Here is a 13,816-nt window from a genome sequence, read left to right as displayed (position 1 = left end):
TCTGAGAAAACTTCTGAATATGTAATGTACCTCTTGGAAAACTTCTGCATATGTAACACCAGTTACGTATATAAACTGAGGATCTTTTTGCATAAGCTATGCATGATAGGAGGATTACTCCCGTGCATCCAGAGCTGCCAATAAGAATACTTACTTAAAAGTAATAAAACTTTCGCTGTTAAGTTTCTCCGCATATATTTCTTTGGTTCAGAGCCATTGCCATTAGCTGGCATTATTGAGAGTTTAAACTTTTATTTTGCAATGTTCTATAAAAGAAAGAGTATAAGGTTTAAATCCCACAGATTCCAGATGAACTTTTCCCTTATTCCCATCTTTTCCTTTAAAGTGCACACAGGTAGAACCAGACACGCATCCCACACATTAGCAGCTTTCCAGTGTTATCAGAATTCTACTTAATTGTCTCACAAATCTTTAAACTGGATGAAGATATTATTTTAGAACCCTGCTATTGTCTGTTAAAAAGTTCTTAGAAAAAAAAATTCTTGAAATAATGATCTGTCCTTTTCTTTTCCTGCCAAACGGATCATGTAAAGTTTCTTAATTACATTCTGTGTGTCTGAAACCGAGCTTTCCAGATAAACAAAATCTGTGGACAGGTGGTAGTGATCAAAGGACTTTAATTGAAAAAGATCAGCTGACAGCTGTATAAGGAATCAAGCTTTTAAAAATGTATAGGATACATATCTCTGAAGAAATGTTCCAAGTGGCCACGGATATATATATGTGTATATATATATATATTTAACTCATACATTCTTCCAGAACGAAACTGGCAACGTATTTTCTTCAAATGTTATGGTTAAAAATCAAGTCAAAACATTTGTTATGAAAAAAAAAATACATTTAAATGGGAAAGCAATCTATGTTTATGAACTTGCCAGAAAAAGAAGAAAAATAAAAAGAAAAAAGAAAAAGAAGAAATAAAAAGAAAAAAAAAAAAGAACAATGAGTCAAGGAGCGAGGGGCAAGGCCAAACAGCCTTATCTCTTTGGTGGAGCTATTGGAGAGAGTCCAGAGGAGGGTCATGAAGATGATAATCACCTCCCCTGCAAGGCCAGGCTGAGGGAGCTGCGCCTGAAGAAGTCTGCAAGTAGCCCTCATTGCAGTCTTCCAGTATTTAAAAGGGAGCTATAAAAAGGAGGGGAATCAACTTTTTACTTGGGTAAGTAAAATGATAGTTATAGGACAAGGGGGGAATGGTTTTAAGCTCAAGGAGGGAAGGTTTAGATTGGATGTCAGGGAGAAGTTTGTTACCAAGAGAGTGCTGAGATGCTGGAACAGGCTGCCCAGAGTGATTGTGGATGCCCCATCCCTGCAGGTGTTCAAGACCAGATTGGATGGGACCCTGGGCAGCCTGGTCCAGGAGAAGATATGGAGGGATATGGAGGTTGGTGACTCTGCAGGAGGTTGGAACTTGGTGATCCTTGGGGTCCTTTCCAGCCCAAGCCATTCTACGATTCTCTGAAAAGAAAAAAGAAAGAAAGTCCAGATAAGGTAAAGATCCAGGGAGACATCATTGCAACCTTCTGGTACTTAAAGGGAGCTTATGAAAAAGAGTGAAATAAACTTTTAATATGGGTAGATAGTGATAGGACAAAGGGGGGTGGTTTTAAACTAAAGGAGGGTAGATCTAAATTAGATGTCAGGAGGAAATTTTTCAGTGGGAGGGTGGTAAGGCACTGGAACAAGTTGCCCAGAGAAACTGCAGATGCCCTATCCCTGAAGGCACTCAGGGCCAGGTTGGATGGGGCTCTGCTCTAGTGCCTGATTTAGTGGTTGATAAGCCTACCTGCAAACGGAGGTTGCAATTAGATGATCTTTCAGGTCCCTTCCAACACAAGCCATTCTATGATTCTATGAAAATAAAGTATAAGTTTTAACATTTTCAAATAGCTTTGAATGTTTTGGTTTTTTTTCCTAACAGCAGAAATAAGAAATGAAGAAATTATAAATATTCTCTTTTAAAAAATTCAACAAGTTATTAGTGGAGTAGAACAATTGGAAAAGGATAGGGGACATTTTTACTTCTCTTTGGAATAACAGGATAATTGAAAGTTGAAGAAAAATTATTGGAACCTGGAATGATTGTCAATATGATGTTCATTTTCTTGACATTAGAAGTCTAAAATAAGATTAGATGGTAATAAAAGCATGCAGTAAAGAGCATCACAAGTACTTGTGTAACATTTCAATTTAGGAATATGTTTAATAGACATGGCAAGTAGTGCTAAGTACTTCTTTTTACTTAGGACTTGTTAGGAAAATATCGGTGCTTGTTAACAGCATGATCTATGTAGGTCACTCCGAAAGTAATGCCTCCTATAAAGAACACAATAACGCTATTTGTTAGAGTAAATTCTTAGCCATAAAACACTATTTTTCAACACATTAGCTATGCATTTTTGCGAGTGATGAACAAGTGTCAACCTGTTGTCGTGCTCTTTATATCTGTTTTAGTTTTCACAGAAATAAATAGGAGGCATTATTTTTGGAGAGGGCTACATATAAAATATGTATTTATATACATATATAATATGTAAAACAAGACGATTCCTCTTTACTCAATGCAGCCCAAGCAAGCCAAAAGTTTGTGCACCCATGGACTAGTGCATCAAACAGGCCAGATACCCTTCTCTGTCTGCAAGACAAACAGACATGGCTGACAAGTCACCAACTCTTGCAATTCCCCAAGCCACAGAAGGAAATAATTTCCCCAGAATCAAGCAGCACTTGGCACTGCAACAAGTATGGAATTGTGTTCAGGGCCAGCGGTGTGTCTGCTTGATTTGCTGGTACAGATGTAGTGAAATATGTCTGAAGTGAGCAGTCTGAAATGTAAATGGGTTTTCTTTCTCTCATTGGTTGCAGGATTCAGGTTCAGAGAGAATGGAAATAAAAAGCAAAAATGAAATGAGAATGAAATCTGCAGTCAGCTGTGTAGACAGGCAGACTGTGATGGATGAAATGTCAGGTCACATCCAAGTTACAGCAGAGCATCCCAAAGATGCCTTCATTATGACAATATTTTTATCTTGATTGCTGCCAACTTTAATCTTTGAGGGACTTTGAAAGACTTTTGACATCTGATTTCCAAAGCTTTATGCATACATAATAAAACTATTGCTTAATCCCTTCAGAAAACAAACTTTTCCTTTGTGTATGCATAATAATAATACCTCTGCATCAACTAGAGCCTGTAGGTGTTACATGTGAGACTGGAACATTCAAAGCAACATGTTTGGTGGGTTTTTTCAGTCTGACTTGAGAAAAAAATTTACTTTTAATATTTGTTATATACTGCCCAACAAAAGAATATTGTCTTCCAAAGTGGAGTAGTTTGCCTATTGCAAACATCTACAGCTGCATTCACATTTCTGATCATATGGGCCTTATAGGGCAAATGTTGACCTAAGCTTACCTGCAAAGGTGCAAAAAAGGCACTGTAATAGAGCATGTGACATCAGAGCAGCTTGTTAAGAGAAACTCTGTCAGTTATCAATTACACTGATGAAACAAACCATTTGTCAGAGCTGACATACAGCCAGGCATCCATGAACAGACAATGAAGCATTAGCTAATTACCTACCAAGTCTTTCCATTGACTTGATTGACTTTGGCAAGCAGATTCAGCATGCAAATTTACCATTCTACAGGGACGTAGCACTTTCATTTAGAGACATTAGTTCTTCCTCACAGGAAACTACTTTTCTCTCATAACGTTTCCACACAAACAAAACAAAACAAAACCTAGTAAAGTGCAGGAAATACTTCTGTGCATTTGGCACTTGATACTCATGAAACTTCAGCAGTCACTATAAGCAGCTAGGGCTAGATGTAAGAGTTGGCAGGTGCAACCAAGTTCTCCACCCAGAGCAGCCATGGCAGCGCTCCTTGGCATTCCTGATCTCTGATTATATCAAGGATTTTCCAGTAGAGAAGCTGACAGCCACAGTATCTGTTGGAAGGATTGAAAAGATATCTGTAACAGGAGACATTTAAAACATACTGTTGGTTTTGGCCTTAAGAGTCAAATTAAGGTTTCAAGAGGGAAAAGCTTCTTCCTGCCTTTATGACCTCAAGTAATCACTGATAACACTATGAATAATTAGAGCTGTGAAATTCAAAATGATGCTCTTCAGTTTGTTCTAATGCACCAAAAAGTCTTTTATCTCCTCCAGTGTGAAAAGGCATTTCACTTCCTGAAGTTACCCTTGCTGCCTGTCTTTCTGTTGCAGTGCATCAGGAAAAGAAATCCCATTGCCATCTGTTTTCAAGGTAAGCACATGAGCTCCCTAAATTTAAAATATGTCACTGCATTCAAGCTAATTGGAGGAGCATTTTTCTTTGTCTAAAATATTTATCTATGGAATAAAAACATTGCATGAAAGAGTGCATTGCAGGGGAAAAACACAGAAACTATGGATTGCCTTAGACTGCCTATGTCAACCATCTCTTCTCATTCTCTGCTTCAGCCTGACATGAGCCTCATTCCTCAACTTTCCCAGAAGGTAGAGATGGGCAAATAGTCACAGCTGCGCAGAAGCAGAGTATCTAAATTCAGATAATAAATTAACATGCATTTGCTTTGCTTTTACTATTAATCCTGGCCAAAAAATAAAAAAAATAAAAAATCTTAGCATTCAAGATTAGCGTTGTATGATGTTTTGTACAACTGGCCAGTGAACAATTTGCATCTAACTCAAGAAGATCAGTAGACACCTCAGTTCCTCACTTTTCAACTCTTTTTTCCTAATGTGACCCAGATCCGTTACAGACGAGGGTAATCTTGTATATGAACAGTAACGAAATTCATTTCTCTAAGACACACAATCCCTCCAAAATACCTGTTAGGGAATTCCTTACACATCGTAACAGGAAGCTACACATGAAGTTAAGATTAATAAATAAGTTTATGCGTATGTAAATTGCCTTTACCAGGGAACAATATCTAAACAATGTAGAGAAAACCGTAGACACTTCAGAAGTGAAGCCATAACATTCAGCCACATAAAGATGCTCTTCAGTATCTCAAATTATTTTTGTTTATGTAAACTACCACTGCATCTATAGAAAAATGAAAAACAATTTCACTACCGCTCTTATTGTTGAACCTTATATATTCCATTATTATATTTTATTGATATGCTTTTCAGAAAAAGCCTACTGAAATGGCTAATATCCTCCTTTAGTTGTGTTCAGCTTAGTGTAGGATTTGTTTCTTGAAGTATGATGGCCTATGATGCATAGAATCAGATTAAATAAGCTGCCTGAACCTGATCACTGTTTAATATTTGAAATTTAAGCATATGGGCAAGTGTATTCACAACAGAGGCCTAGAGCAAAGGCACCTAAGAAAATAATGTTCAAGACAGGGAGTGAGAAAAGAAAAGAGCCTCGAAAGCAACAAGTGATAATGCTAGAAGATGTGTGCTTTGAGGAGCTGGAAGCATGTGGCTTTCAAGAAGTAGCAACATTATCAAAGAGTAAGAGGAAATAATGGGACAAAAGTAGTAAAACGTACATCATGAGATTATTTCAATGGGGGCTTGAGAAGTGCAGGAAGTGAGAGAAAGGACCAACTTTTTGCTGCTTGAATAAATGAGGTTCCAAACCTATTGAAGCCTCCAGGCATTAAGAGGATTTATATTTTATTTTTATATTTTCTTGTGCTTCCACTCTTGAGGATGAACTTGCTTAATTTTTTTTAAATACAAATTCATTTTCATGGAGGTACGGTCTACATTTAAATAATAATTATCATTTTCCAGGCAGTGCTGCACATAAAACACATTGTAATACAGTAAAAGCACAATTGCCATATGCAACTGCCATAGAAAAAAATAGATTGAAACTCGTAAGGCAGCTGTTTACAAACATACTGGTTAAACGAAAGTATGAGGTTCTGAAATTATCATAAATTGCTGTGAATACACTAGATGAGTACCAGTGTAGAAATATATACAGGTATAGTTTCTTAAGCTTCTCCAAGAATAGCAAATCCCAGGATTTTTAAACACTTATTAAAAGGGGTATCGTATTGATAAGACTTCTCAGAAGTAATAATGGCTCTGGCCAAGAAATGCTGTACAAGGTACTGAGTAACAGGCGAGATCATTTTCACAGCTTAAGTCTACAGCTACTCCAGCTAATCACATTTTTACGGTTCACCTTGTTCACCACTAGTGCAATTAACTCTGTTGGGAACAAAGGTATCATACAGAAAACTGAGCTGGCTTAATATTTTACCATCAAAACTTCAAGCAACTCTGGACAAAAATATGATGTTCTCATGAATACGTCAGTCAGAAGCACCAATTTACCAAAACAGTTGATGCTCCATGTTCAAAAGGAAACTTCTAGTGTTTTAACTTGTTTCCTTCCCTTCTCCCACTCCCACACCCTGCTGACCAGAATACAGATAATTATGTTTTGATTTGAGAGAAAAGTCAACACTTCATATGGTTTATTCTAAACATATTTATCCTTAACTGAAATGAGCCTTCAGTTCTTGTTTCGCTTTGCAAATAAAATTCTGTGTCAGAAAATTAGAGATTGAGCTCTCCTTATACATGAATTACTTCATGTCTTTCTGAAAAATATTAACCATCTATATTCTTCAGAGGCCTACAGAAATTCAAGCACTAAATGACTAAATATTACACTTATGTTCTGACCCCATTGGTACCTTCCTTTTACAAACTTGAGTTCAAGTTTTACCCAAAGATCATCTGTTCACATGCAGTCACCTGGCTTTAAAGTTCTTTCTTCTCTAAGCAGGAAAGCATTTCTCTAATTTGAAACTTGACTTCCCTTATATATTTATTATTTACTTAATATTTCACCTTACACATATTTGAGTACCAGCATATTTTGCCAAGGTGATTAAATAGCCTGATTAGATATCAGGAAAAGAGGGTCTGAGCAGAGATCAGCCATGTGATCTGGAGAGAAACTTTGTCTTACTGGTAAAAATATAGAAAACTACATGAATTGTCTTGAATGTAGTTGAATCAATTAGAATGTTTACTTAAATAAACGAATCCAAAGGAAACCCACTGTGGCTATTGTTTATGACATTCATTAGAGTAGTTCCCATAAAAGCAAGTCTACAAATAACAATCTTTTACTCTCCACTCACACGCTCCCTTTTGTATGTTATTTAAAAAATTAGTTAATGTCCACTGAAATACTGAAAAGCTAATGTAACTGTAAAATATAGCATAATTAACTTATTAGAATAAAACAGTAAAAAAAAAAAAAAAAAAAAAAAAACAGCAACCAACTTTAAAAATAGCCCCTGTTATGGAATTCTAAAAATAAAGTTAAAAATTCAACCATAATAACTTGTATTCATACAATCATCTCCCATTTTCAAATTTTAATTTGCTCTTCCATTTGTAGAATTGTTCACAAATTTGCCAAGATTTTAAAACAGCAGTTTCTAATTAAAATATTACTTTGGATTTCCTGCTGGACATTCATTTTTTTATGAAGTTATTGCACAATTTAACCGTAAGTTAACCATTACATCCTCTGTAAACTGTGCATGACTGATCTCTTCTACAAGCAAGTAATTCTTTAAAACTCTCTATTGCTGCCTGATGGGATTTAACTTTCTTTTTAGAGTGGGTTGAAACTCTCTGTTGTTACAGAGATTTCACCCCTGACATTAACAGATGTTGACAATAGACAGGAGATCCCAGCAGTGGTAACTGCATAGGTGCAGGTGTTACACAAGGTCAGTTCACAGCTCTGACTCATATTTCTGAGCCACTGTGGATGTACCATTGGTTCTCCTTAACCAGACCTGTCATCTAGTAACAACAGACAAGGAGGTATTCAACAACTTTTTTCCTCTGTCTTTACTACTGACTGCTATACACACAGCCCTTGAGTGGATGGTTCAGAAGATGAGAAACAGGGGAGCAATGCCCCTCCTGCTGTAAGTGCAGATCAGGTTTATGATTGCCTGAGGAACCCAAACATCCATAAATCTGTAGGTTTCAATGAGATTAATCCCAGAGTCCTGAGGGAATGGGCTGACATAGTCACCAAGCCACTCTCAATGGTATTTGAAAAGTCATGGCAGTCAGCTGAAGTCCCTGGAGACTGGAACAAACATGATGTCACACTCATTTTTTAAAAATGCAGAAAAGGATGACCTGGGAAACTACCGACCTGTCAGCCTCATCTCTGCCAGGGAAGATCATGAAGCAGATCCTGGAAGCTGTGCTAAGGCACATGGAACAGAAAGAGGTGACTTGGGATAATCAGCACGACTTCATCAAAGGCAGATCCTGACTGACTAACCTAGTGGCTTCGTATGATGGCATTAACTGAGACTGTGGACAAGGGAAGAGCCATAGATGTCATCTATCTGGACTTCAATAAGGCCTTTGACACAGTTCCCCATAACATCCATCTCTCCAAATTGGAATGATATGGATTTGACCAGTGGACCATTTGATGGATGAGGAACTGGTTCTGAGATCATACCAAAGAGTGGTTGCCAATGGCTCAGTATCTAGATGGACATCAGTGGTCAGTACTGGGACAGGTGCCCCTTAACATCTTCACTAATGACATTGACAGTGGGATTGAGTGCACTCTCAGCCAGCTTGCAGATGGCACCAAGCTGTATGGTGCAGTAAACATGTTTGAGGGACAGAATGCCATTCAAAGAGACCTAGACAGGCTCAAGCAGTTGGCTTGGGTAAACATCATGAGGTTCAACAAAGCCAAGTGCAAAGTCTTGCACCTGAGTCATGGCAAACCCCACTATCAATACAAGTTGGGGGATGAAAGGATAAACTGCATGCTGCTTTCTAACACCACAATGGAGTTAGAGAGTTTTCTTCTTGGACTTTGGATAACAGCCCCAAGCTGCCAGAGTTCAAGGAGCTCTTAGACAGTGCTCTTATCCATGACATTTGGATTTTGAGTGATCCTTTGTGGAGGCAGGAATTGAACTCAGTGATCCCTGTAGGTCCTTTCCAACTTGGCATTCTGTATCTCAATAGATACTTGGTCTGTGCAAAGCTCCATCTTATCTCTGCTGTCTAAAGCAGCTTCCCAGTTACTTTAGCTCTTTCAGCAAATCCCTGTCATCTGACTGCAAAGCCATCTTCAGATTGACAGGAAGTGCATTCCTGTGCTTTAGGTTAATTGAGGGACTGCCCATTTCTTCTCATGAAATAAAAAGCTGTATAAACCCAAAACTTAATGAATTTCTTCCTGGACTTTAAATTTGCAGAACTGATGGAGGGTTTGAGGAGGGTTTGTAAGTAGTGAAGTGTTTCTGGATACCATATAGATAAAGTAAAACAATGAAACAAGGATTACGTGCTAGTAGCTTACAAAACCCGGAAGCCTGTTATCACAAAGGCTGTGGTTCACATCTCAATCCAATTAAGATAATTGCACTCTCAGGAACAGCACAGGAGCAACTTAGAATAAAAGGCACAGAATGCACAATTGTTTTTGATCAAATAGAGAGGGAAGTTCAGTGAAGTTCAAAAGCTGTTTGTATGAGTTCAGACATGTTTCCACTTCTACAGTGCAAAGCTGAAGCACCTCTGGTTTCCATTCAGCATAACCCAAGGCAGTTAACTAATAGAATTAGAGACAGGTATGACAAGAATAGTACAGAGAGGGGGAAGAAGGGCTGGAGAAAGCTGAACAAATGAAACACCTCTAATTTCTGAAATACGTGACCTTATAATGGTCTGTACTGCATTCAGGGGAGTATTCGTAAGGATAATTTTAGCTAAAAATTTTGTAACATTCTAAAAATAGTATTTTCACAAGCTTTAATTGTATACTTCATCTTAGGAGCAGAATTAATTCTGTGCTGTACACGGTAAGGTTCCAAAAGTAATTTTGGAGCATATTCCAACCTGCCCAATGTAACATGTTTCATAATGGGGGGCCCAAAGGTGTTCTTTACTAAGACTAAATGTCTTGATGTAGTTAGGTAGGCAATTAAGTAAAAATGGCAGAATTAATCTTTGAATGCACGCTCGCTTAAAGGCCCAATGAACAATGTGCATGCCTTCAGCAGAAAGCAGCAAAAAGAAAACAAAACAAAACAAAAACATAACCAGGATATGATTAGGATTTTTGAGCATTTTTTTCTTCAGAAGAAAGCTGCTTCTCATGTCTTGTATCTGTAGAGTTTATCCAACATTCTTTTGCTGCAAGCAACTGTTTTAAAGCTTTACCAAAAATAATAAATCTAGAATATTTAAAAGTGAAGGTACTTTTCATGTTCATAGCAGGTTAAATGAGACTTCGAAAATGTCAGAATTACAATGGAACATACTTTTCCTGCAAAAGTGCATAGCTTGATGTATTTAAGTAATTCAGATCTCTAACAGGCTGCAAGTATGTAAACAAGCCTTGACAGCATCAGCAATGCAAAGCATATATATTATTGTCTCATCTATTAAAAATACATTCAGATACATTAAATAAGCCCATATCTACTGACTTCCAACCCCCTTTTAATTGCTAGGTACTCTCTGGTGATTTTGTTAACGTGCACTGCAAGCTATCCCTATTAGCTGCTACTAAAACAAGCACAGCAAGAAAAATGCAGACTTGCACATAGCTGGAACAAGTTATTTATGTAGGCGTAGCAAAGCTTGACCATTATTGACTAATTCAAAAGACAATGTTAACTCAGCTGGTACTTACTCAGCTTAAGTATTACATTACTTGAGATTTCTGCTGTACAACACATACACTCTAATGCAGCAATGCTTTTAGCTATCTATCTCGCGTACATCAATGCAAGAAACCCCAAAGGTCCGTTATCAGAGGGTGAAATAGTCTCTGGGGTTGTTAGCAGCCACAAGGGACCTCAGTTGTGCGGGACAGCGCCCTTAACAACTGCAGCACCTGATGGAAGGAGCAGGGGGGACTCGAGGCCGCTCCTTCGGGTACTCAAGTGGCAGTGACACGGCCCTCGACCTGGTCCGGCTTCTTAACCTTGCACTGCTCAGCTGTACCTGCCAACACCGTCGGCACAGGAGGCGGGGACCTGACATACATCCCGCCCTCCTCCCCGTCCTCCGCCGCACCATTGGTTGATGCGGGGGGGGGGGGGCGTTGCTGGCGATTGCCGATGCAGGAAGCGGTGGGGCCGGGCCGGGCCGTACCAGGCAGGGCGGTGCCCGCGGCTGCTTCGGTCGGGGGCTGTGCTGAGTAGGGCAGAGCCCGGGGAACGTCGGGCTGCGCGAGTGGAGAGCGGCTCGGTTCGGCGCTCTTGTCGCTGTCACAGAGCGGCCCCCGGCTCCGCCCGCCGCCGCCACCGGGGAGAGCCGTGCGGGCGGCGGGGGCGGCCTGACATGAGATCATCGCCGGCGGCGGCAGCAGCATGGCCTCTGCCGGGAGCGGCGGCCGCGCCGCATCGCGGGACGGGGAGGCCAACGGCGAGCCGGACCGCTCCTTGCAGCTGATGCTGCGGGCGATAGCGGAGGAGCGCAGCCGCACCGGCCTCCGCCACGAGATCAGCGGCCTCGGTGAGGGGCGGCGGCGGCCGGGGCGGGAGCGGGCGGCGGCGGCGGCGGGAGGCGGGCCGGAGGGCTGTGAACGCCGCGGGGCCGCGCCTCGGCTCCCGCTCCTCCGTTGTTTGGCGTTATTGGGCCAGCGGCCGGAATTACTGCGAGCAGAAAGCGTGTGTCGCGTGTTTGGAGTACGGACGCTCGGCACTCTCGCCGACGCGCGTGGCCGTCGGGTGGTCCCGGTGGGATTTTCCCTGCGCCCAGCGAGCTGCCCCGCGCTGCTCTGCGACTCGGGGCTTGTACCGGGAGCTCTGGCAGCGGAGCGGCGACGGATCCTCCCGGCACTCTGGTGGGCTTACATCCTAACGTGTGTCGCGGGTGACGTCTGCTCAGGTGTTTTCTAAGCCCCTGTTGCAAAACGGGAGCTGGGAGTTGTGCTCCAGTTGACTTGAGGTGGCGATGGTACTACAGCTGCTTTAGCTGAGAGCCTTTGGGCCGGGAAACTCTGCCAGCCAGGGTAATGAATAGAAATCGCTCGTTATGTGCAACTGTGAGATCGTGGGCATAGAAAGCTCTGATGTGAGCACTGGTTTTTGCATTCTTCAGAGCTGCAGTATGCACTGTGCTGGAAGGGGTGCATGCATAGGATTCCCTGCAGGGTCGGGGCTTGAAATTAGGAGCACTTAAGTGAAATTTGTTGTTGTTACTTCTGTGTGGCTCATCCTTCCACTCCTCGCTTACAACTTCCCAGATGTTTGTCTCCGGGTCTTTTGTAAAAACTGAGTTTTACTTGGATTTTACTGGTTTCTGTGGTGCATGTTGGTGTAGGAAGCCTTGTTCTCCTTCTGTCCCCTGCATACCAGGTCAGCCCCCAGTGCTTACTGGGGTCTCCACAGGGAAAAATGGGCTCTCTCCTTGTCTCTACCTTGCACTTAATGAAAGCTTCTTCAGATAAAAAAAAAAATGAGTCTTTCTCATTTCTTCATGCTTTTTCTAACGGCTTTGTGTCTCCGAATTGAACTGGAATATAGAAGTGTTATGGCCAAATAAAAAAAAAAAAAAACCAACAAAAAAAAACAAAACAAAACAAAAAAAGAAACAAACACCTCTTATGGTCAAATAAAGCCTTGTGGCAATGAACGTGTGAATGAAAGGGGGAAAACAGTACAAACAACAGCAGCCAAAAAGCCAACTGTGTGAGATTGCATTCATGGAAAACTTGTTGCTGCCTCGTGTTTGGCCATATCAAGTTTGAGTGAAAATAAAAGCTTGCAGGAATAGAAATACTATCACTGCTTTCCTTTAGTGAAATTGGCTGGTGATAACGTAAGACTGCTTCCTTGCTGCTTGTAATTGAAGGTATAACTGAAACAGGTCATGCTTCAGCATGGCTTTGGGATGACCATGCAAGCTATGGGGCAGTATTGCATCTTTCAACCCCCATCCCTCCTCCCAACCCCTGACAGAGATATATAAATAAAACTCCAGGGAAATGACTGAGCTCCTTACACTGAGGTTAATTCTGGCTGTGAAGGGTCTCCTGTGTGTGGCTGTGCCTGTTTGAAACTAGGTCATATGTCAGCATAGGAGTGCCTTGGGTGTTCAGTTTTTGTATCTAGCTGAGCTCCAGCTGCAAATGCTGCTGTTTGCCAGTCTGTAGCTGCTATACCTTGCCCACCAGTGTGTCCTGCTGGCAGAGGAGTGCCAACATACCAAGTGGGACTGCTGTCAGGTCACAATATGGACATTTAAATTGTCACATTTGAAACAACCAGCCTTGAGGATGGTAATGCTGACCTTGGGCAAGTCCCATGCCTGGCTGCGGGACAAATATAGCTGCATCTGGTTTTAAGATGGTGGTTTGTCTTCTCATAATGGACAAATTCTTTCCAGTGGTGTCAGGAGTCATAGTAGACTCAATCCGTTGTGCGTTTGGCTTGAGTGCTCTTAAAATCAGCTTTGATCCTGTTAAACTGTAGGTTTTTCTGACTGTTCTTAACCCCTTTGTGGTAAATGGAACTCAATAGGTCAAATTAGTGAAGCTTTTTTCCCGTTGTGTGTTTTCTTTAAGTTTGCTCCCCAGTTTAAGCAGGAGACTGCTATTTTTGCTGATGCTGGATTTCTGTGAGCAAGAACACTTCAAGAGCATCACATCAGCAGTTAAGCAAGTGTTGTCCAAAAATGTAAATCCCCTCATAAGGGATTTTCCTAATTTTCCTCTTTGTGTAATGTAGAAAATACATCAAGCCCTCTGACATCACACTTCAGAATAATAACTCATATATGACTCT

The 13,816-nt window shown here is 40.9% G+C and overlaps 1 protein-coding gene and 1 long non-coding RNA gene across 4 annotated transcripts in view; one reads left to right on the top strand and one right to left on the bottom strand.

The window, feature by feature from the left end:
• Nucleotides 1-1,447: 1,447 nt before the first annotated feature.
• LOC122190400 lies at nucleotides 1,448-10,760 on the bottom strand. The gene is made up of 4 exons (XR_006182115.1): nucleotides 10,717-10,760; nucleotides 8,200-8,253; nucleotides 1,811-1,875; nucleotides 1,448-1,482 (listed from the first exon to the last, which is right to left on the bottom strand). It is a non-coding gene; the product is annotated as an uncharacterized LOC122190400 (long non-coding RNA).
• Nucleotides 10,761-11,398: 638 nt separating this feature from the next.
• The window catches only part of KIAA0930 (KIAA0930 ortholog), a 61,148-nt gene continuing 58,730 nt past the window's right edge, over nucleotides 11,399-13,816 (top strand). For 2 of the 3 annotated variants that reach the window (XM_042890443.1, XM_042890444.1), the window contains exon 1: nucleotides 11,424-11,543. In XM_042890443.1, the coding sequence (XP_042746377.1) occupies nucleotides 11,480-11,543 (64 nt within the window). In that variant the 5' untranslated portion in view covers nucleotides 11,424-11,479. Of the gene's footprint in view, nucleotides 11,544-13,816 lie in introns of all 3 variants that reach the window. The other variant, XM_042890442.1, reaches the window with a different exon arrangement.

The sequence above is a fragment of the Lagopus leucura genome, unplaced genomic scaffold (assembly GCF_019238085.1).
Source record: "Lagopus leucura isolate 7727_CA_CO unplaced genomic scaffold, USGS_WTPT01 Super-Scaffold_100159, whole genome shotgun sequence".
Classification (NCBI taxonomy): domain Eukaryota; kingdom Metazoa; phylum Chordata; class Aves; order Galliformes; family Phasianidae; genus Lagopus; species Lagopus leucura.
Note: the sequence above shows the minus strand (reverse complement) of the source record. Positions and strands in the feature narration are given on the sequence as shown.